Source organism: Petaurus breviceps, unplaced genomic scaffold (genome assembly GCF_028583685.1).
Source record: "Petaurus breviceps papuanus isolate PSGF00001 unplaced genomic scaffold, PetGlider_PUasm1.0 90644, whole genome shotgun sequence".
Lineage (NCBI taxonomy): Eukaryota > Metazoa > Chordata > Mammalia > Diprotodontia > Petauridae > Petaurus > Petaurus breviceps.
This window is the reverse complement of record NW_027187298.1, coordinates 230,596-256,233: the sequence shown is the minus strand read 5'-3', so window position 1 is coordinate 256,233 and position 25,638 is coordinate 230,596. Positions and strand designations below refer to the sequence as shown.

At 38.9% G+C, this 25,638-nt stretch overlaps 1 protein-coding gene across 2 annotated transcripts in view; it reads right to left on the bottom strand.

Moving 5' to 3' along the window:
* COLEC11 (collectin subfamily member 11) overlaps positions 1-25,638 on the bottom strand; it is a 67,887-nt gene that overhangs the window by 11,931 nt on the left and 30,318 nt on the right. For both annotated transcript variants that reach the window (XM_069064765.1, XM_069064766.1), the window contains exon 4: positions 7,947-8,018. In XM_069064765.1, the coding sequence (XP_068920866.1) occupies positions 7,947-8,018 (72 nt within the window). The remainder of the gene's footprint in view (positions 1-7,946; positions 8,019-25,638) is intronic.

Here is a 25,638-nt window from a genome sequence, read left to right as displayed (position 1 = left end):
CGGGTTAGTCTACATGATCTCCAGGGTTCTTTCTCACTCTAAATCTATGACCCTGTGACCTTTAAACCTAAAAGAGACATTTGACAAAGAAACTAAATAGGCCAAGAGAACTCAAGTGTTTTCTACAATGTCACACAGGGTCTTTGCCAGAACCTAAGATGTCAGATGACTAGTCCAGTCCCTTTTCCTCTACAGACTTCCTCCTTTCTTCTATGGAGAGTCAGGTAGCCTTGCTGGTACCCTACCCTCCCCCACCTCTATTTCCTTAGCTCCCAAACCCAAGTATCAAAAATTTCAGAATCTTAGAATGACAGAGGTGGGAAGGATCTTCAAGATTATTAGTTCCAATTCCATCATCTTCCAGAGGAGGAAAATAAACCAGAGTGGGTATGTCACCTAAAGTCATATAACTAGTTGGGAATTGGACCTGCAAGGACTCCAGGCTCTAACCCAATGCTCTCTCCTCTACTTATTTACCTTTTGCATATAATTATACTCACTTTGGGGCAGTTAGATAGCACAGTGTACAGAGTGCCACAAGAAGTAAGTCTTCCTGAATTCAAATCTGACCTCAGACCCTTACTTAACTATTTGACCCTGGGCAAGTCACTTAACCCTGTTTGTCTTAGTTTTTTCATCTGTAAAATGAGCTGGAGAGGGAAAAAGGAAAAAGAAAATGACAGTATCTTTGCCAAGAAAACCCCAAATGGAGTCATGAAGAGTCCAACACAACTGAACAATAACAAAAATATTCACTTGCATTTTTACTTTTATTTGTACTTTTTTTTTTACCTTTTACTTATAACACTCTTCTTTCACTTGGGATATTCCATAGGTCTTAGTGTGAAACACAGAAAAACCTGGGTTTTTTGTAAACTAAAAGTAGATAAACAAATTTAATAAAATAAAATTGAAGGAAAAAAAAAGAAAACACTGTTTTTTGCTTAAAAATCTACACTGGCTTACATTTTTTTAATGACAGCATATACATGAGATCATATTCAGAAGTGGCCTGATTTTCAATTAAATTTGATGCTTAGAGAAATTATTCTAAACAATTCACTATCAAGATGGATTTAGAATTGGGATGTTAGAATTAGAGGAATTTTAAAGAATATAAATGTCAGTTATCATTATAATGAAAGTATAGAGATTACTTTATACATGAACCTAACACAGTGCCTAGCACACAGAAGGCATTTTGTAAATATTAGTTGATTGGTTGATTGATCTCTATAATCTCTATAATCGTTAGTTGTGTTGTTGTGGTTTTCAAATTTAAAAAAAAAAAAACCTGAAGTCCAGACACTTGGCCATACCACTAGTTAGTGACAGAACCAGGGCCTCATGACACCCCCAACCTGTGCCACACACTGTACCACCCAAATCACACTATACATCTGCATGATATGATTTAAAGCGACTCTAGGAAAGTTTGAAATCAAGGCACATAAATAAAGTCAACAACAACAGCTCAAAATAAAATATATTGAACCATAATAATTAAAAAAAAAACAAGAATTCCCAGGTGGGAATGTGTTGTTATCTTGGCCACGCTTCATCTCTAAAACAAAGGGATTAGACTAGATTCCAGCTCTAAATCTGTGATCCTGGAAGTTGATAAACAAGGGACAAAAGACATTGCAAGAAAATGCCCAGCTTCAGCCTGACAAAGTGAATCCAGGAACAATCTGCACTGACATATTTACTTTCATGAACGTGAAAGGTGGGATCTCTTAACACCAGGGAGACCACTGCATGGAGTTGCTTCTTGGGTTGAATAGATAACATTCTTATTAATAATACAACTTCTCTCAATATGCAAATTTTCATCACTCTCCTCAAATGAGTATAGAGAACATCAGCTCTATAGGAAATCTATGAATTTCAAACACATTGGGATGTTTTAGTGAAAGTTATCATGAAGTTGTCTATCATTTCATGCTGAGTTCAGAACAAACTCCCTGACTATTATGAAACCACTAACCGTCTGTGACCTTAGGCTGCCCCCCTCTCTGGGCTTCTTCAGGTTATATAATCATCAACTTAGAGGCCATCAAGTCTAATGCCTTTGTTTTACTGACGGGGAAATGTAGGCAAGAGAAAGATTCAGTGACTTACCCAGGGTCACACAGCTAATAATTGTCTGAGGCTATGGTTGTAGTTGAAAGACATTGACCTTGGAGTCACAGGTCTTGAGTTCAAATTTTGACTCTCTACTTACTCTCAGTGTATTTTTGGGCAAGTCATTCAATGACTCTGTATCTCAATTGTTGTTTTTTTTAATCTATAAAACAAGAAGATTGGACCAGATGACCTCTGAGCTATCTAAATCTACAAACCATTAATGAAATGCTTCTAAATTTAAAATTCGATGATTTTAAACATTTATATCGAATTCTTGGATGACACCAAAACATTTTTCCCCAACAGCAAAAGGCAACATGGTGTAGTATCTAGAGAGTCTCAAAGTCAGGAAGACTTAATATCCTGCCTCTAACAAAAAGTCTGTGTAACCCTGCTTGTTGTTGCTGCTCAACTGTGTCTGATTCTTCATGACTCCATGGTCATAGCACACCGACGGGGTTTTCTTAGCAAAGATACTAGAATGGTTTGCCACTTCCTTCTCCACTAGATTAAGGCAGACAAAGGTTAAGAGATTTACCCAGTGTCACACAGCTAGTAAGTATTTGATATCAGATTTGAACTCAGGTCTTCCTGACTCCAGGCCCCACACTCTATCCACTGAGTCACCTAGCTGCCTCCACATAATCCTGGGTAAGTAACAACCTCAGTGCTCTAGGGAACTCTCTAAGTTAATAAACTGAGAAAAAAAAGTTATACAGTGCATCAGTAGCTAAAATTTCCCTACACCAGTGAAATCATAACTCTATACCCTAAAAAAGGCAACTGTTTTTTTAAAGCAATTGGGGTTAAGTAATTTGCTCAAGGTTACACGGCCAGTTATTTCTGGGTGTGGTGCTAAGTATCTGAGCCTAGATTCGATCCCCAGGTCATCCCGACACTGGGTCCAGTGCTCTTACTCACTGTGCTACCTGGCCGCCCTAAGAAAGGCAACTTTAACCTAGCTGGGCACAGGGGAAAGGGTAGCTTTCATAGATCTGGCTCCATATTCCACATAAGAACAAAAAGGGCCCTTTTCTCTTTGGTTTCTTTTTTTAATGCATAAAAAGTGATTGAAAATTTCAGTTTGTCAAAAATCCAAGATAATGATGAATTAAAGCAAATCAAAATAAGTCAAGCTCTAGTATGGAAAGAGCTTTGTGAAATGCCAAATAAGGCTCTATCTGGTCTTATTCAGATCATCCAGGGGTGGAATATGGAAATTCACTCTCTTCCTCCTACATACCATTGTCAGAATACTCTTTTTTACACAGAGACCTGGTCATGTCATTATACTGCTCAAAAACCTTCCATAAATCTCTACTGGTTGGTGAGTGAAGTTTGAACTCCTTTTCCCCACTTTCCAAGCCCCCATGGTCTGGCACTACCCTACCTTTCCAGATTAATCTTGTCTGACACCCTGCTCCAGCCAGACTACTTTGCACCCCAAAATGTGATTCTTTTCTTATACTTCAATGCCTTTGCTCTGGCCATGTCCTCTGCTGGGAATGCTCTTCCTCCCATTCTTCAACTATTGAATTCCTCCCTACCCTTTAAAGTACAACTCAAACTCCATTTCCTTCAGGAAGCCTTGTTTGATTCCCTTGATTGGTAAAAAACCATTACTCTCTAACCTCACATAATATTTTAGTATTCTGTTGCATATCTCTCTAATGCACAAAGTATGTAATGGTATGCATTAGGATTATCTATGTGACCTAGCCACCTACTAGACTTTGAGCTCAATGAAGGCAAAAACCATATCCTTTTTTTTCAAGCACCTAACAGAATGAGTGCTTCAAAAATATCTGTTGAATGAATGAGCGAATGAAAGAATTTAGCCAAAGAATAAACTATGTTTTTCACTATAATAAAAACAAATCATGCTATCAATTCACCATTAATAAAGCACAAACTTTAAATTGTTTCTCTAGATGTGGGGATGAGTACTCCCTCACCCATTCCCACTCTTTATGAGTCCCTCTCATCAAATTTGCAAGATGGCTGCCTAAGACAGACATAGTCTTGGAAAAGAACTATGCTTTTGCCCTCAGTAGCCCAGGATTCTCACTCACTATTTTCTAACCAGCATACTGACAGAAATAGCATGGAATAGGGGCTACAGAGCCAGTGTTAGACCCAGGAAGAACTGAGTTCAAGCACTGGCTCTGACACATATGTGATTCTGGGTAATCTACTTAACCTCCCAGTACTCCAGATAGTTCTCTAAGAATTTAAGTTGTTAAAGGGATTTCCTCCTCAGCAAGTTTCCTACACCAATGAAATCGTAGATTTAGTTCCTATCCCCACTGGGATAATTTAGTATACCCAACAGAAATCCTGAGTTTCCTCACTCCCCTTTGTCAATTTCTGTGGTATGGGTGAGCAAGATGGCTGGGTGACTTGGTTAAGGGGAAAATGGACAGGATCTTCTCCCCTGTGATTCCCTGCAGGCAGAAATAATCCCCAGAAAACTCTCACCGTACTTTGTACCCATCTCATGGACTTAAAAACTAATTTGTATTATAATTATTTATGTAAATACCTCATCTTGGGGGCAGCTAGGTGGCACAATGAATAGAGCACCAGCCCTGGAGACAGGAGGACCTGAGTTCAAATCCAGCGTCAGACACTTAACACAAAAAAACCTAGCCCTGTGACCTTGGGCAACTCACTTAACCACAATTGCCCTCTAAAAAAAGTCCAAAAAAAAATACCTCATCTTCCCTACTAAAGTAAACTGTAAGCTGTCTGAAGGTCAGGACCAAGTTTTATTCTTCATATCTCCATTGTGTTCTGCAAAATGCCTTAAAGATAACAGGAATGTAACATGTATTTGTTGAATTGATGGAAACTAAACTGAATTAAATAGAATTAAATGTTGCCCGAAAGTTCATTGGTTGAAATCATGTTGAAAAACTACTGTAAACCTCAGAGCTAAGCAGCTACACTAGGAGAAATATAATGAAAAAAGAACAAAGGGAACCATGAATCTGTTAGGGACCATAATACTGTTAGTAAATCATGTGACATACGATAAAAATCAAGTATTTTCATCTCATTTGTTTTAATAGTTATCTCTTTGCCAGTCACCAAAAATGAAACAGCAGGGGGAAGGGGGCAGGGAAAACTTTTTGAATTGTGTCTTCATCAGTGTATCCATTCATCAGGGAATGCCTGATAGGGAAACTCTAACTATCAACACAGGTTGTCATCTCTGTAATAACTTTGAGTCTTAATGAATTATTTGAGGAACTGAAGTCAGTTAAGTGATTTACCTATGGTCATATAGCTGGTAAATGTCAGAGCAGAACTTCAATCAATATTTATTAAATAATCTACCATGTGCCAGGCACTACGCTAAACTGCTAGGAACACAAAAAAAGGCAAGAGACAGTCCCTGCCCTCAAGGAGCTTACAATCTGATGGAAGAGACAACATGCAAACTAATATACACACAGCAAACTATACACAGAATAAATAGGAAATATTTAACAGAGGAAAAGCTGTAAAATTAAGAATTAAACCGAAGCCTTCCTGACTCCAAGACCAACCCAGTATATCCAAGACACCATGCTGCCTCTCAAGAATACAACTAAAGATAGGCTGGAGGGAGCAAAAAAGCAGTCTGAGGGTAGACAAGGCACTTAGAATCTTGAGCTTCAGTGTCCACATCAGTAAAGGGAGATAACAATATCTGCATTGCTTTCCTCACAAGCTGGTTGGTGAGCAACAAATAAGAAAAAATGTACACGAAAGCATTTTGAAGATTTTAAAGTTCTATAAAAATGTGAGATTTTTATTATTATCACCATGCCCTGCTTAGTGTATCTGAGCATCAATCTACAATATTAGAAATACCTAAGAAATAGGAGGTAAAGATTAATAGATAGGATATTTTATGAGCACAGTCCATTGATTACCTAAATTATACTTTAATTTTTTTGTACTTGTTAAGGATAATGATTTTTGAAGCAGCTTAGCATAGAAGGCAAAGAACTAACCTTATATTCAGGAAAACCCAGCTCCCTATTGCCTTCAGTATCAAACATAGGGGGCGACTAGGTGGTGCAGTGAATAGAGCACTGGCCCTGGAGTCAGGAGTCAAATCAGGCCTCAGACACTTAACACTTACTAGCCTCGTGACCTTGGGCAAGTCACTTAACCCGAATTGCCGGGCCTTGCCCCCTCCAAAAAAAGCAAAAAACAAACAGAATCAAACATAAAATTCTCTTGTTTTGCTTTTAAAGCCCTTTATAACATAACCCTTTCCTATCTTTCCAGTCTTCTTACTCCTCACACACACAAATACTCTATGTTCCTAATAACAGAAGCCTCCGGGCTGTTCCCCACCCCAAGATACTCCATTCTCCTGATTGGGTGATTTTTATTTGCTGTCCCCTCTTACCTAGAACTCTCCCTTCCTCATCTCTGCCTCCTTGACTTTCTTGGCTTCCTTTTAGTCTCAGCTAAAATCTGCAAGAAACCTTTCCTGATCCCCCTTAATGCTTGTTGTGACTTCCCTTTGTTATACCTTCCAATTGTATATCTTCTTTGTACATAGTTGCTTTCATTTTTTCTACCCCCCACTAGACTGTGAATTCCTTGAGAACAGGGACTATCTTTAATCTTTCTTTGTATATCCAGAACCTATTGCAGTGCCTGACATATAGTGAACACTTAAAAAATGCTTGTTGACTGAATGACTGATGCACATTGGCTTTAGAATTATAAATCACTTAAGCTCACCCCTTCCCCACCCCCAAACTCTCTAGCACTATAGTATACAGTGTTCCCAGTCTGAATTGGTTGAAAGAGTTTCTACATGAGGAATTCCTCAATAGAGATTAAATCACACAGGGGGGAAAGAGGAGGGGGGAGAATGTGATACTAATAATCAGAAACTTCCTCAGGAATAACAGTGAATTTTCTGGAAGATCACAGAAAATAAAAATAGCTAACATATAACATTTACTATGTGCCAGTCACTGTGCCAAGTGCTTTACAAACATTATCTTATTTGATCCTCATCACAATCCCAGAAGGGGAGTTGTTATTATTATCATCCCCATTTTACAGTTTGAGGAAACTGAGGCCGAGAGAGGTTAAGTGACTTGTCCAGGGTCACACAGCTAGTAAATGTCTGAGGTCACATTTGAACTCAAGTCTTCCTGATTCCAGAGCCTGCTCCATTCACCAAGTTACCACCTAGCTCCCCATCCTAATCTTCTAACTATTGTGCCTAATTGAGATGATTAAGAGAAGGAAGGTTTCCTTTACTTTAAAGCTTCCCAAAATGTGATGAAAAATACTACCTACCTCCAAAGAGAGAACTGATGAACCGAGTGTAACTTGAAGTATAATTTTTCACTTTCTTTATTCTTATTGCTTTCTTTTGTTACTTGGCTAATAAGAAAATATGTTTTGCATGATTTCACATGTATAATTGATATTATATTACTTGCCTTCTCAATAGGTTGGGGAGGAGGTGGCAAGAGGAAGAAATTTTGGAACTCAAAATAATTTTTTAAAAAGAATGCTAAAAATAAATAAATAATTTGGAGGAAAAAAAAAGCTTCCCAAAGTGAGTAATTATCACTGATATCTCTCCAAACTCCTTCTGAGAGCTCTCAAACATTCTGATGAGTAATTAAAGCAAGACAAGATCTGTCATTCACAAAAGACCAAAAACTAAACCCAAAAAGAGTCCTCTGGCAAAGATGTTCTCTCTTCCTGCAATTGGGGGACTTATCCCAAAAGTAAATGGCACACTATGGATTTCCAGTTAGCATAGGGAGGGAATAAGATTTAGTAAAAGATACCTTTCGAACCAATGGGACCGATTTTTCCATGACGACCCACACTGCCTTTCTGCCCTCTGTCTCCCATGTCTCCTGTACAAAAAGAAAAAAAAATGAAAGATGGGTTTTGAACACATTATTTAAGATGTTACCTTTTCATAGATTTCCTGAATAGATGGAAAATCTAAGAAACTTACAACTTACATTTTAATACTTTTGAGGTTCTGTACAGATCACATGGGCTGCACATATTCCATCCACAGAAAAAAATAATTCTCTTGAAACCAGCAGCTTCAAAGACTATATCCCCATTATAGAACTCAAGAGGGTTAAATGGTCTTTTCCTGGTTCTAAACCCAAGAGATCCACAATTTATGTTGTAATTTTACAACAGGAGGAAAAATCCACCTTGCTCCATACCAACCAAAAGAATGGTTTCACCACATTTTTTTGAATCCTTACAAAAGTACCCAATTCAAGAAATCAAGAAGAATCTTATCTTTTTCTATGAATGAGATTTTCTTTTCCATTTGTGATCTAACTTCATGGCACATGACAGAATCAAAATGGTTCCCATTTTTTATTGCAAAGTACAACTTATTACATCCTTGCTGTTAGAAGCAGGAACAAATATTGCTTTGATTATTTCACTGGTGACTGTTTGGGGCAGAATATAGGATGAGCCAAAAGAGACTCCCATGCCAGTGGTGAATGGCATAAAAATTAGACTTTACCTAGAAACAAGAAAGAAAAAAGCTTAATGTTAATGCATTTAGAAAAAGCCCTTCACTGTCTTGGGAACAGACAAAAATACACAGGATGAGAAGAGGCAGAAGAGTTACAATCTGTATTCAAGTGTAGGGATTGCTCACATTAATGAATATACAGATCCATCAAAATGAGGATCTCCTGCTCTTTGGATTGTTGGGGTTTTATTTGTCCAAAATAAGAGAAAACTCTTTTTGCTTTCAGGAGAGAAATGCTACAGTTCACCAGGGATAAGGAAAAGGGTATTAGATGCCAGCTCTGTCAACCCAGATTCCTATAAAAATATCTATCTATCCTTTCTTCCCTCCCATTCTCTCCTTCTCCATAGAGAACTGACTACAAGGAGTAGCTAATCACTTGCTCACTGACATTTGCTTTTACTCTTGCATAATCAAGAGTGCTAGATTTAAGATCACAAGACCTGGGTTCAAATCTTCACTCTGACACTTAATAGCTATATGACTATGGGCAAGTCATCTAACAGCTCTGGGTCTCAATTTCCAAATTTTTAAATAGGGGATAATGATACTTAAACTAAACACTCCATCAGGTTGTTCTAAGGAAAGTGCTTTGGCATCTATGAACAGTTCTTACACCTCCAAACCAGACATATGTGTAGATGCATATGTCCATACTCTCATACATCCATATAAATTCATACAAATTCAAAAGTCTAAGCAGGCATGCACATTCACTACAGGTGGCCAGTCTAAAAAAAAGTGAAAGTTAGAATTCACTAGAAGAATATCCCTATGCAAATTAAGTAAATAGAACCAGGAAAAGAATACATACATCAATATAACAACGTAAGAAGGAACCACAACAAAACAATTTAAACTTGAATGTTGAAGAATTATAATGACCAAGCTTGGCCCCAAGGAAGAGATCTTTTGGCACTTAAACCCACTTCTTTGCAGAGGTGAGGGGCTATGGGTATGGAACACTACAAATAATATCAAACTTTTTCAGTATATTGGTAAGTTTTACTGAACTACTTTTTTTTCCTCTTCTCAATTTTTTGTCATAAAGGCTCACTCTTGGAGTGCAAGGTAGGGGGAAAGATATGATGGGAAATGTTAGTGATGTAAAAACAGAATATGTCCAGAAAAAAACTAGGAATAGGAAGTGGACCTATTATGCCTTTATATAATGGCCTCCCAGGGAAGAGTTTCAATGTAGGTTGGAACATTCTTTGCAACTAAGAGAATTGAAGTAAATAATGACTGTTTCTCTTTTGTCCAGCAACCCTAAGGGTCTTCTCCTACCAGTTTGATTTTTTTTAAATTATTATTAGAGGGATCATCCCCTGACTTACTTCTTAAGGAGGCCCATTCACTGAATGGGCATTGGTTCACTCAAAGTGAAAACCTGGAAAGACCTTAGCTTAAAAGGACCAAGGTCTACCACTGCATCCTGGGCCATATCTAGTGGTCCTGATCTATAGCTGGCCACTGGATCCAGATGGCTCTGGAGGAAAAAGTGAGACTAGTGTCTTTGCATAGCCCTTCCTCACTCAAATTAAAGTCAATTGCAGGTCATGTCATCATCTCCCTGATGTCAAGGTCCTCTTCAAAAAAGAAGGACAAAGCACAACCACAATCCTCCACTCTCTTGAAGTATGTCCAAGTTCATGTTTATTGTTTTCATAACACTATTTATCCCTTTAATCCTCTGCCATCCCCTTTTCCTTTTTGCCTTCAATCTTTCCTAATATCTAGATCTTTTCCAATGAGTCCTGTCTTCTCATTATGTGACCAAAGTATTTAAGCTTCAGCTTCAGTGTTTGACCTTCCAGTGAATAGCCTGAATTAATTTCTTTAAGTATTGACTGCTTTGATCTTGCTGTCCAAGGGGCTCTCAAAAGTCTTCTCCAACATAATTCAAAAGCATCAATTCTACAGCACTCAGCTTTCCTCATACTTATGTTCAACTTTCACAGTCATACATTGCTGCTGGAAAAACCATAGCTTTGACTATACAGACCTTCATCAGCAAAGTGATAGCTCTGCTTTTCACTACGCTGTCCAGATTTGACTTAGATTTCCTTCCAAGTAGCTGGCATCTTTTAATTTCATGGCTGCAGTCACTGTCTGCAGTGATCTTTGTGCCCAAGACTATAAAATCTGACAGGACTTCCATTTCTTCTCCCTCTATTTGCCAGGAAATGATGGGACCATTTGGCAGGATTTTAGTTTTTTTTTTAATTTTAAGCTTCAAAGCAGCTTTGACACTCTCCTCTTTTACCCACATCAAGAGGCTTCTTAATTCTTCACTTTCTATCACTTTCTCTCAATGGTAATCTATGTGAAACAGGAAAGGATTCAGAGTTCCCCAGGACATGACTCCCATCAGGATATTAACATAATTTACATTACTGATATTTATAGATCATGATATTAAAGAATCTCTCATTTAGTTGGCATTGGTACTCTCTCCACCACAGCCCTTCTAAGTCTTCAAAGGAGATGACCTTCAGTGGTAACAATGACTGAAAAATATTTTATCCTATGTACAAGTTAGTGATAAGCCTCTCCAAAACCGGCTGATCCTTTGCCAAAGATACACACCAATTGATAGACCCATGCTTGAAGGCTTCTTGCTTTTTAGGACCCTGTCAGAATTCATATTATGTTGGCATGGACTTCAATAATCTAGGCTCATCTCCATGGTACCATTAGGCATCCCCAGTGGTATGTAGAAATAACCATAACTATCAACAAAAAATAAGATTCCAGAGCATTTTAAGGTTTACCAACCTCTTTCCTAACAATAATTCATGAGGGAGGTCATGAAAATATGATTATCTCCATTTTTACAGAAAGAAAACACATGAGGCACAGAAAGTTTACATGAATTGTCTAAGGTAATACAGCCAATTGGTGTCATAGTCAGCATTTGACTCACATTCTCCAGTTCCAAATCCAGCATTCTTTCCATGATACCACAATGTTTTGGAGTAGTAAGAATATTTATACTAAGAACTAAGGTTCCTATCAACTAAAAGTTTCAAACTATTTGGTGTTGAGGCATCACATACATCGATATGAGAGGAGGTGGGTAGGCTCTGCTACTTATCACTTATGGGGCATTGGACAAATCACTTCTCTGGGGCCCATTTCTGCATCTTTAAAACAAATAAAGGCAGAGGATCTCTGTTCTCTTCTAGTTATGAATCCTATGATCCTGCTCACCTCACAGGGAAATTTTAAGGAAAGTCTTTCCATCCACCCTACAGCTGAACCCTCCCAGGTGTTCTCTCCCTCTATTAGAATGTGAGTTCTTTGAGAGCCAGACCATCGTGACTCACTATCTGTATCTCCTGGTGCTTAGCATAATGCTTGGCACACAATAAACACCCAACAAACGCCTTTTTATTCATTTGTTTGTAAGTCTCGAAGTGATATAAAAGTGTGACTTTTAAACTATGGTTATTAGCTCAGAGATAGGACCATCTATAGGGAAGATGAAGGAAAGACTGTGCAAAGTAGCCAAAGAGAAGGAGATGTCAGAAAAAGGCAAATGGCAATTGCAAAAGCTCTTGTTCTCAGTCAACAGTGAAGAGGGATGGAGCTAGTTCAATTTAACAAACTAGGCAGCACGAGACTTCTAGGTGGTGGAATTAGTGCTACAAAACCGGATAAAAGTATAATTGGGAAATGTTTAATATAAACAAATGAAAATGGGGAGAAAATTTGGAAATCAAAATCTTGTAGAAATGAACGTTAAAAACGAAAAATAAATTCTTATTAGAGAAAAAAGAAAAAGAAATGAAAATATAATACAACATAATGTTAAGTGGAGGCTTCCTAAGTCAATATGTCTCCCACAGGGATCCATATCCATTTGTGTTTGATACTACTGGTATAGTGGATATAGATAGATCTCTGGACTTGGAGTCAAACCAGAATTTAAATCCTGCCTTGGGAGCTTACTAAGTTAAATGACTTGCCTTAGTTTACTCCCTATAAAATAGGGACAATTAGAACCCCTCCCTCACAGGTTGCTGGGAGAATCAAGTGAGACAATATATGCAAAGTGACTTGTAAACCTTATAGTATTACAAATTAGTTATTACTAATATTTGAATACATACTATATGCTTTAGGGGAAACAAAGACAAAAATGAAATGGCCCCTGCTCTCAAGAAGCTTAAATTCTTCCAGAAATACACAAATAAGTGTGCAAATAAGTGTCTATATGTGGGTGCCATTGACAACACCAAACCTCCTCCTCCTCTTCTTCCTCCTCCACTCCTTTCTGTCCCTGACCAAAGTCATCTTCCCCATATGCCATACCCAAAGCTTGGCTCAGCCTAAATAGGCTCTAATAAACAGGCTACTTTTATCTACTTTTTGCTATGACACAGACTGCCTCATTATGTTTAGTTCGTCTAAGAGAAAAATATCATGGCAACAATGGAGAAGAGAAATAAGAGGGGGGTGGGGAGCGATGGTTACCAAAATAAAGCAAAGTGCGCAGACTGAATTAGTAATGCTACATGGATAAAGAAATAATGGGGCCGACATCACCGCGAAGTACCGTGTCACAGTGAAAGATGACAGAAATTAGCTTTTATGGAGCAAACCCTTAAGAGGATGGCACCTATTTCGTAAAGCGTGATTAAAAGGAAAATGATTTTGTTAGCTGCAAAGGGAGAAGAGTGGGAGTTGAAGAGAAGGCTTGATTATAGTATTTTGCTCAGAGACTCTGGCTGCTTGACCAGACTTCTGCATGGAAATTAATTCTACCTGGAGTATAGCCTGTGTAACACAGCCATGCCAAGACTGGCATGACAAAGGCCAGAGAGATAATGTGTTCTTTCGGCCATTTCTAAAAAGGTTGATTTTCTCCCTATCTTTTGATAATCCTTGTGGCTCTGATCTGAAACCTTCCTCAATTCTCTTCACCCTGAAAAGCTACAGAGTCCAAAACTAGAACCACAATAGTGGAGATTGAATTCAATAAGCATTTATTATTCCTTAGGAGGGAAAGACATAAAGACCAGACCTGGATTTCTTAAATTTAGTAAATACCAAAGTGAAGAAACTCCCCCCTACTAATGCAGATCAAATTCTGAAGTCTATAGTCTGATAAGCACTACTTCTAGTATTATGTGTGAGGAGGTCCTGTGCTAGGGACTGGGGAAACAAAAGTTTTAAGAAGCAACACAATTCCTGTCCTCGAAGAGCTTACAGTCTAACAGGGAAGCCTATAAAATATATACAAATAAGCAATACACATTACAAGATGAAATGAGATAAGGACAAGATTTAACTAAAATGGCACTCTAGAAAGTTTTGAGGAGGAAGAGATCAGTTTAAACAGGAGGGATTGGGGAAAATTTCAGCAAGGAGATGGTAACTGACCTGGTCCTTGAAGGATTTCAGTGAGTGGAGAAAAGGGAATTACGTCCCACACACAGAAGACAGCTTTGTGAATGTAGCTGGATAAGACAGAGGAATTGTTAGTATTCCAGTTTGGGTGGAAGGTAAAATATGTGAAGGAAAAGGAATTGTGTGAAATAAAGCTAGAAAGGTAGCTTGGAGCTAGATTGTGGAAAGCCTCAAATGCCAGGTTAAGAAGCTTGTATTTTTATCTCTTCAACAATAGGGAGTCACTGAGGGTTCCTGAGCAGAGGAGTGACCAGATTAGGCCTATCCTTTAAGGTTTAAATCTTACTCTCATTTTTTAAATCACCTACTAACCTTCTTAATACCATGATTTAGTCTACTCTTCAGGTAGTGATTTACTACAACCACAGAAGGCAGGGAAGTTTGGAGAATCCCTACCCAATGGATTATCCTGATTAATACACAAGAACCCCACTATTATGGAATCACAGAATTCATCGAACTGGGAAAGATCCTTAACAATTATCTAGTCCAACCACTCTCATCCTAATAGAAGGATAAACTGAGGCCCAGAAAGATTAGGTGACTTAGCCAAAGTCACACAGCAAATGAGTAGTGTAGCTGGGGCCCGTATACAAGTGACTGGAACATTACTACAGGCCACATCAGGGGCCTTGTAGTAGGCCCACGTGGGAGGTGCTTCTGTCATAATGAAATTTCTCTGGAACATTCAATAATAAACCTCTTGAGCTGGTGTCCAAGATTCATCTACACCATACTGAATTCTGCCTCCAAAAGGGTCATGTTATGGCGGCAGCCCTACTGCTTGCCTGGGATGTGAATATAAGCATACGCCCTCAGAATTTTACTTCCCACTTATTGAGGGTAGAATGAGAGTTAGGTTGGATCTTAGAAATCATATAATCCAACCCCCTCCTCGATGAAGGAACTGATTACCTGCCATAAGGAAATGAATACAATTCAGCCCTGATAAGGAACTCTCTATTTGGAAGGAGAATTTGCTTCTTGCTAGGAAAATTCCAACTGGAAATGATGGTAAAGTGCAAACTCAGCCTCTACCCAAGCTGTGTAACCTTGGGGAGAATTTGGCCTGTGGAGAAGCAGAGCCTCTTCCAGAAATTTGACCTCGACAGGGAAAAGAAGCTGCAATGACCCTTACAGAGAGGAATTCACAAGTAGATGCAGCTAGCCGCCTTTCTCTCTTCTCTCCAGCTCTCAGCTGCCTCTTCCTCTGTGAAAGAAGAGGCCTGAGAGCAGAGACAGACAAGTAGACAGAGGGATAATTAGACCCTGGAGGGGATTCACTCCAGAAGAAACACCTGGGATGATGAATATAATTGGGCCTTTTTTTTTCCACATAAATTTTCCCACCTTAGCTGAGAGATTAATTAATGATTCATTTCATCAGCTGAAGGATTCAGTAAGAGTCTAGGACACATCCTGCTGTTGTAAATAAGTTATAACCTGAAAAGGAGTTGAAAGCTTTTGGCTGTTAGCCCATCTCAGAGATTTCACAGTGAAATAAACGCTAGAGCTAATTTGGGGAGGTTGCTCATATTTGTGTGTTTATTTCTTCTCCTTGATTATTTGCCAATCAATCAAGAAATATTTATTGAGAGCTTTTCACAAGGCACCATGGGGGAATAAAAGCTGTAGAAAGCAGTGATCGTAGGATTTAGAGCTAACAGAGAGCTTAGAGATCCTCTAATCCAATGTCTTTAACATTTTTGTGCTGTGGACAACCTGATGAAGCCTATGAGTGGACCCCTTCTCAAAATAATGTCATTAAATAATTCAAGGAAATGCTAAGTTTCAGTTAAGAGATAAGTGAAAATAAAGATGTGATTTTTTTTCCCCCATCCAAGTCCATCTGATAGCCATCCATGAAGTTTTAGGTCTTAACTCCAGGTTTAAGAACCCCTGATCTAATCTATCCCTCTCATTTTTGAGGTGAGGCAACTGAGTCCCAGAGAAGATAAGGGATTTGCCCAAGGTCTCACAAGACGTTAGTAATCAAATCAACACTAGAGACTCCTGGCTCCAACTCAAAATTCACACTATACTGCACTGCCTCAGATACTTACTAGCTGTGTGACCCTGGGCAAGTCACTTAACCTTGTTTACATTCATTTCCTTGTCTATAAAATGAGCTGGAAAAGGAAATGGCAAACAGCTCCATTATCTTTGCTAAGAAAATCCCAAAAGGATCACAAAGAGTCAGACATGACTGAAAAATGATGAAGCAACAAGAAGCACCACCTGAAGAGATAGAACACAAGGGCCTAAAAAGATCAAAAATAACTAAATAAATAATAATCTACAGGCAGTTCAATACGAGAGATGTCAAAAAGACAGGACATGACTCATCATGAAGGGGTAGCACAAGACTGTTCACTGTGAACTGATCTAGGAAGCCTTCATGGAAGAGGAGGGATGGTGCTTTTGTACAAAAACACCCAAATGGCTTTAACATAAAGAATATTGTGCCTTACTATGTTGGTCTGAGATCAGAGCTATGTCCTGAACTGAAGACAAATTTGTTCTTTTTAGAAACCACAACATCCATGGTACTATTTCAACATGTTATGGATGGTGTCAGCTTTATAAAGCTATGATTAAGTTGCAAACTCTTTCACTGCCTCTTTTTGCCCCATCTCCACTTGCAAACACAAGATTGCTGACATATGGAAGATGGAGTTGTTGAAGGATCAAAATACTCTAAGTGCTAGAATCGAAGTCAGAGGACCTGAGTGCAAATCCAAGCTCTGCTACCTTCAACCTACATAACCACTGATACATCATTGACCCTCTCTGGGTGTCAGTTCCTTCATCTATAAAATGAGGGGTTTGGACTAGATAAGCTCTGAGGTCCCTGCCAGCTTTAAAGCTTTGATCTTGTAATCTTGTGACCTTTCATGGCTTCAGCTGATATTTCTGAAAAAGATTGAAGTACTGAAATGTCAGATCATACGTGAAAGTGCCTCTGTCATATTTGAGTCTTGCTAACATTTATATAATGATTAAAGGTTTAGGAAGTACTTAAATTCAACCTTTACCATGACAGATACTCTAGGTATTATTACACCCAATTTACAAAGGATTCTCAGAGACTCAGAGAGGTTAAATTACTGACCGAGGGACACACAGCTAGTATCAGAGGTGAGATTTGAACTCATGTGTCTCCCGATTCCCAATTGAATGCTCTTCCTGATACATTATAGAGTCTTATCTTTTGTTCCCCTGACCAATCTCTAAGGGAATCTTTGATACGAGAATAATGAAGACCATGGATAACTGGATATAGGTCATACATCACCAACAATCAGCTTGGAGTGCTAGAATTGAATTTTGCAAGACCTAGATTCAAATCCCACCTCAGACACTTCTGGGTAAATGCTTCTGAGTAAGTCACAATTAACCTCTCTCTGTTTCAGTATTCTCATCCACCAAAAGAGGGTAACAATACCTTCATTTTAATTTACTGGTATGCTTGAAATTGCTAGGTCCAAGCAGTGAATGGGATAAGGAAGCTTTACTGATGGTAAAGACCCCGAGAGGTTGTTGTATAGATGGAGACATTGTCAATCTTAACATATTCAGCAGAGTGGGATCAGATGGGTGGTGACAACCAGCTTGGAGATCTTGGAGACAGATCTTGGAGATCTATCAGGTAAAGTTTCCATATCCACCTTGTCCTGAGTTCATTAATTCCCTCCACAAATTAAGAGATCCAGTCTGACAAAGCGTGATGATCTATCAGGCTGATTTCAGAGACTGGTCCTGTAGGTTGAGTGTTTTCAGCCAAGTCAAGCTTAGCTTCCTTCCTTCCAGTCTCTGACCAAGCAGTGGGGGGCCCTGATCTCTCAGTTTTGATTCTCAGTAGGGCAGAAAAATAGACTTTGAACTTAGACAGGATTCTCTACTGACGGTGAATCCATTCATTCTGCCCCTGTGGCCTCTAGCTGGCAAATTGAGCAGGTCTCTGACTGGATAGGGTAGAGTTCAAATGCCTGGCAAGAGGAGATAACACTCTGATAGAGGATGGATTGTTTTTTGGAAATAATGAGACAAACAAATGGGCGCCCAACTCTCTCCTACTGCTTTCCAGCCTTTATTAGAAGAAGAATCAAATCCATGTTTTTAGCCAGTGCTGTGTGAGGAATAAAGAACTAGGCTTTAAAAGTGCTCTTGCAAACATGTCTTTTTAAAAGTGTGTCATACTGACTTTCTAAACTCACTGTCATATGAAATGCATTGTAGATGAAAGGGGGAACTGCTGCCATGTTCTTGTAGTGCAGGAAACCTGGGACAGCCCTGAACTGGGAAGCTGGCAAGTCATTGTGAGCTCGGTGGCAGGATTTCCGGGGTTTATAATGGGCACATGATAAATCTTCATTAAAAATTGCTGAGGAAGCTGATTTCCAAGTGCCTCTTTTTGCCCCATCTCCACTTTAAAGGGCTGTATGATATCTTCATTAAAATTAATAAGAATTACATTCCTGCTGTGAGTTACTCAAGCTCCTTGTGTGTGTCTAGAGGACAAATGTAAGGCTTTCTCCACTTCTCATTAATGTAATGGAATGTGAGAATAGTGATATTAGATTAGCTCACTGCACTCTAGGGTGTCAAAGCCACAGAGTGGTTTAAAACTTAAAGGGCCAGGATGGAAGTAATTGTGTCTAGTGCATTTTCAAATCTCCTTATAGAAAGATGCAGTAAGGGCACACTATAAGCTCTCTTTGGATGCTTTGTCCCATTTGGAGTTGGGAGAAAAAAGAGGACCTGTTAAGGAGAAAGAACAGGAGGGCTCTCAATCCTCTTCCCTGGAATCTTTGGTTTCAAAACTACATGAACAAATCTGCTCAAAGATCTTTTTTTTTCCCCCTAGAAAGTTCCTACAAGCCTAGTTGAACCAATTATTTCCAAAACCATTTTTAAAAAACAAGACCTGTGAGTTCCTGGTAAGGAAACTCCCTTTATCAATGTGGGCTAGCATCTGTTCTGCAATTTCTAGTTTTACAGAGTTTCCTGGGAGGCTTAGTGACTTGCTGATAAATGCCAGAAATGAGACTTGAACTCTGGGCTTCTTGATTCTAAAGCTGGTTCTCTAGCCATTATACTGTACTGCCTGTGTCTGATGCTGTTCAGTCATCACAGATAAATTCTCCAGACTTCCAGTCTGGCCTGCAAGGGACAATACTATCTATTTCTAGGAGTGAGAGGAGCAGAAAGGACAGGGATGTGACAAGTTTGCTATGAACAGCTGGTAATAGGAAGGCATCACTTGCAAATGACCAACAAGAGGTTACAAGCCACAGTGGATAGAGTATGGGCTTAGAGCCAGGAAGACCTGGGTTCAGATCTTACCCCTGAAACTTAATAGCTATGGACAACTTAGCTCATTTATCTGAACCTCAGATTCTCTATTTGGGAAGTGAGCAGGCTGGTCTACACAGCCTCTGGTCCCTTCTAGCTTCAAATCTATGATCCTATAATAATTAGAGCTAACATTTACACAATGCTTTAAGGTTTACAAGGGCAAAGTGGCACAGTGCTGGGCCTGGAGCCAGGAAGACCTGAGTTCCAATCTGACCTCAGACCCTTACTAGCTGTGTGACCCTGGACAAGTCATTTTACCCTGTCTGTCTCAGTTTCCTCTTCTTAAAGTGAGCTAAAAAAGGAAATGCAAACCACTTCAGTATCTTTGCCAAGAAAACCATAAATGAAGTCATGAAGAGTTAAACTCAGCTGAACAACAAAAAATTAAGGTTTACAAAGTGCTTTACATACATTATCTCTACCATTTGAGATACCGTCACAACTACCCTGTGAAGTAAGTAGGGCAGGCATTGTCAAGAAATTAAAAGGAGCTTCTCAGTTTCCTAATCGATAAAATAGGAGAATACATACGTAAAGTGAGAGGCATCTTGGTATAGGGGATAGAACATTGGATTTGCAGTCAGGAAGACTCAAGTTTAAATCCTATCTCAGACACTTATTAGCTGTGTGACCCTGAGAAAGTAACTTTGCCTCAGTCTCATCTGAGAAATAGGAATAATAATAATAGCGCACTCACACACACACTCACAGAGGGATCAAATAAGATAATATATGCAATGGGTTTTGCAAATTCTAATGTGCTATATAAATGCTAACATTTGGTACTATTATTACTAATTAATACTGTTACAATTTGTACTCCCTACCTGGTAGCACTATTGTGGGAAAACAGGTTTGTCAACTCTCAAGGACTATAGAAATTGGATTTATTAGTAGTGTCGTCAAAAAATAAGTGGGGAGCCCTAAAATGGATGCATTTTTTCCTTGTTACTGAGAGCTTTTTTCCTGGCTAAGGTGGAGAGCTGCCTTGTCTCAAGTGGCCTTCCTAAGGAACCCTAACTGGAGAACAGACTCTTCAGAAACACTCAGCTCTGCTTCTGAATCCAACCCCAAATCCCAATTTGGCCTTTCCCAGTGGAAATAAGCTCCCTGGCTTCATCTTTGATGTGTTTTGCACACCATCAACTGGAATAATAATCATCCCCTACTGTGGGCAGTCGCTATTGGGAGAGAGAATTGTTTGCTAAGCATCAGATATCTGTGATTATGTCTAATCCCACTAGAAAACAGATGCATGTGATTGTCCGCAATTGTCTGAAAACACATCCATCCACACACTGCAGAATCTGTCAAGTCTGGGACGAGTCTTTTCAGCAAAAAACAAGTACTCCAAACACAATGAGCCTGCAATAACCTTATTCCACAACCCAGTTCCATGGTTTATAAGCTGTGTATCCCTGGGCACGTCAACTGTCCTCTCCAAGCCTCAGTTTCTTCACATGTAAGACAGCAATAACAGTGACCATACTAATGACCTCACAAAGCTTTTGTGAACTTCAACTGAGAAAATGTTTGAAAAACCCTTTTTAAAACAACAATATAAACTTGAGGTGATTTTTACATTAAGTTGAGACAAAAGGAGAGTAGATTCCCAGTGTTGTAGTAGAAGGATTACTGGTCTTGGGGTCAGAACACCTGAGTTTAAAAATTCTGGTTTTGCTAAGGAAAGGGAGGAGGAAAAAATAGAAAAAAGAGGAAGAAGAAAAGGAAGAAAAGGGGGAGGAGAAAGAGACAGGAGAAAGAAAAAGGGAAAGAAGAGGCAGAGGAGGAGGAGGAAAAGGAGGAGGAAGAAGAAAAAGAGGAGGAAAAGGGAAAGAGGGAGAAGAGGAGAAGGAAAATAAGGGAAAGGAGAAGGAAGAGGAGAAGGAAGGAGAGAGGAAGAGGAAAAGACAGAAAATGACAAAAAAGAGGAGGAGAAGCATTTAAGTGTTTACTGTCTGGTGCTAGGCACTATGCTAAGCAATGGGTGTTCACAATTTAATGGAGGAGGAAACATGCGAACAACTATGTACAAACAAGTTACATACAGTATAAATTAGAGGCAATCAAAGGCAGGGCGGGGGGGTGCACTAGCATTAAGGGGGACCTGGAAAGGCTTCTTACAGAAGGTAAAATTTTAGTTGAAACTTGAAAAAAGTCATAAGACAGAGATGAAGAGGGAAAGCTTTCTAGGACTTGGGAACAGGTAGTGAAAATGGATAAATTTGGAAGACAGAGCATCTTGTACAAGGAACAGGAAGGATTGTAGGGTACATGAAACTGAGTAAAGTTAGTAAAACTAAAAAGGGAAGAAAATAGGCATTTATACAGTACCTACTACATGCAGGGCACTGTACTAAATGTTTTACAATTATTATGTCACTGATCCTCACAACAATAGGAAGGTGCTGTTATTATCCCTGTTCAACCATTGAGGAAACTGAGGCAAACAGGTTTAAGTGATTTGCCTGGGGTCATATAGCTATAATTGTCTGAGGCTGGATTTAAATTCAGGTCTTCCTGACTCCAGGCCTGACATTCCGTCCACTTTGCTAGAAAGAGCCAGGTTTATGAAGGGCTTTAAAAGTCAAAGAGAATTGTATATATTGTCCTAGAGGTAATATGGAACTACTAGAGTTTATTGAATGGGGGGAAGGGATATGGTCAGACCCAAACTTTAAGAAGATCACTTCTTCACAGCTGAATGCAGGGTAGACTGCAGTGGGGAGAGACTTGATGCAGGGAGATGAACCAGAAGACTATTTCAACAGTTCAGATTTGAGATGATGAGAGCCTGTACCATGGTGGTGGCAACATCAGAGAAGGGGAAAACTTTTTAGTTGTATGGCCCTGAATAAGCCACAACTTCTGAGATCTTCATTTTCATCATTTGTAAAATGGGAATAATAATACTTACACTTAAAGGAGTTTGACCTGTCCATCCATACAAGGAAGACTAAGTGGATGACAAATTTTTACTGCCTGGATTTCAACATACATTTAGACGGACACCTATAGAACTAGTACAATAGCATGTATATATGACATAGACAGTACAGATAGACAATAAATTAGACCCAGAGTTAATTAGGAAGAAAGTAGACTGGATTGTTTTGGAAAAATTACAAAGCTCTTTTACTGAAACTTCCTATGAAAGCAAAGACCCACCTTTTCAATACTAATATTTCAACATTGTTGCTGCTATAAGTCAATAAGATATGCAACACCCCTGACTCCAGAAAACTAAAAATGAGTATCACTCAAAGAGAGAAAAACAGAGCGGGACATAGTAGATGTGAGAAGACTAAACAATATAATCAACAAGGAAGTCCAAAAAAGAATGTGAACCGAAGTCACATTAAGGAATTGAAGAGAAGATGAGTTGGTCATATAGAAAGAGCAATGGATGAGACAGGTATACCACCCCATTCCCCATTAGCACAAAACAAGAAAGACCTCCACAATGTTGAGTGAACCCCTTGTGGTGAACTTTCAGGAGGGCCTGAAGTCACAAAAGATGAACAGGAATGGATGCCTTAGCATCTATACCATTGGAGAGAACTCCTGAATTGAGGAGCTCATAGATCCATTTGAATAATATACTGCCTCCTGTCTGGGATTTTCATAGTTCTCAGGAAATCCTTTCAAGAAATTGTTTTTGAAATGAAACATGAATTTGGCCTATGATTGATTATAGCTTAATGTAAAACTTGCCTTTTCTCCTTGTGACATGTTGTCTTCTGGGATAAACACTGTCCAGATATGGCTTCTCAGTAATAGCCAACAAACTAAATCTGGCAAGAATTATTGAAAAGAATGAGTTTCAAGAATCTCAAAGTCCAAAAAATAATTCTTAGTTTCCTAATCTAAAATGAGAAAGCTAGGCAAATGGCACCTATGGTCCCTTCTAGCTCTAAATTCTATGGTCCTATGAATTAGACCCTATCCAGATGCTGGTCTTTTCAGGCATACCTTGCCTTGGAAAGCTCACAGAAAAAACTATGAATTGCCTTTGATCCTCTATAATAATAGCTAACATTTATATAGTGTTTTTTTACATGCCAGGCACTGTGCTAAGCCCTTTCCAATCATTATCTCTTTGGATCCTCACAAAAACTCTGGAAGGTAGGTGCTATGTGTATTCACACTTTACAGATAAAGAAACTGAGGCAGACAGAAGTTAAGTGATTTTCCCAGGGTACACAGCTAGTAAGTGTCCGAGGCTAGATTTGCACTCAATTCTGCTTGACTCCAGCCCTGGCACTCTATCCACAGCACCATCTAGTCTTTTATCTTCTTTGCTAAAGGGGAATAAAAATGATGACAGCAGTATCTTGTTCTCTATGTCTCTCAGAAAACCCACAATCCTGCACAAAATCTCCAAAATTCATTATTGAGACCACCTGATCCAACCTGTGTCTGTTCAAGAATCCCCTCTAAGACATCCCCTAGAAGGAATCATTGATCTTCTCTGTTGCAGGGAAATTCACTGCCTCCCAAAGCAGCCATTCCACTTTTGCATAACCAAAGTTTTTCCTTACATGAAACCTAAATTTGACCCTTTGCAACTTCCACCTATAGTTCCTAGTTCTTACCTCCAGAACCAAATAGAACAAGTCTAATAATTCCTCTCTGGTGATGATGTTCAGTCATTTCAGTCATGTCTGACTCTTTGTGACCCCCTAAACCCTCTTTGACATAGTCCTTAAAATATTTTAAAATAGCCATCATACTTACATGAACTGATGCAGAGTGAAGTGAGCAGAACCAAGAGAACACTGTACACAGTAACAGCAACATTGTGTGATGATCAACTATTACAGACTTAACTCTTCTCAGTAACACAACGATCCAAGACAATTCTAAAAGACTCATGTGGGAAAATGCTATCTACATCCAGAGAAAGAACTATAGAGTCTACATGCAGATCAAAGCATACTGTTTTCACTTTTTTGTTGTTTTTTTGTTTGTGTTTTTTTCCTTTTGTTCTGTTTCTTTTTTCACCAAATGACTTATATAGAAATACGTTTTACATGATTGCACATGTATAACCTATATCAGATAGTTTGCCATGTTGGGGAGAGGGAAGGAGAGAGAGGGAGAAAAATTTGGAACTCAAAATCTTTTTTAAAAAATGTTAAAAATTGTCTTTACGTGTAATTGGAAAAAATTTAAAAACCATTAAATTTTTTTAAAATAAAGTAAAATAACTGTCATATCCCCTCTAAATCTTCTCCTCCCTAATTCCTTAAGTCAATCCTTACCTGGCATAGTCTGTAGTGCCATCATTATCCAGATTACCCTTTTCTGAATACTTTCCAACTAGTTGTTGTCATTCTTAATAAGTAGCCTCCAGAACTAGACACAATACTTCTTGAAGTGGTCTGACCAGGGATCAACAGGGTTGATCCCAACCTGGCATATCACTCTGAATACTATGTCTAAGTAAGCCTAAGCCTGAGTTAGCCTTTTAACATTTTTGTCTGCTATTGCCAACTTTGTGATTCCTACTGGGTTGACTGACAGCTGACTAATGCTAAACTAGTTCCTATTTCTTCTCATCACTCAGCTAAGACCCAAGAGACCTGGCTCTGCCACTAACCAGCTATAGGATCTTGAGCAAGTTGCTTAATCCCTAGGAGCTTCAATTTCTTCCTCAGTAAAGAGGTTTGGGTCTTAGCTGATATCCTATTGCATATTGCATGCCAGCTCTAAAACTGATGATGGAATTTATGTGGAGGTCCATTTCAGGAATGGACATCATAGCATCAGAGGTAAAGCATGGGAGAGGGCCTCAGAAGACTTCTAATTCCAGTCCTTTGTCTTATAGAAAAGGAAACCAAGGGCCAGGGAAGTCAAATAACTTGCCCAGTCTCACAAGTCATAAGTATTCAAGGTAGGATTTTAACCAGGGTCCTATGACCATAAAGTCAGTATTCCTTATGTTGAACCAAGCCCTATATATATCTCTAATTCAGCTCATTCTGAGTCACATATTATAGGACAATTAGATGACAAAAACTCAGCATAGTTTTGTGGGGGAATATATTAGCTCAGGAGCGAGGGTTCTGGTTTTATCTCTGCCATTTTTTAGTCAGATGATTATGAGGAAGTCACTTCTCTGGGTTTCAGCTTCCTTGTGCATAAAATAAGGAGGCTGAGCAAAATTATCTAAAAAGGTCTTTCCAGATTTA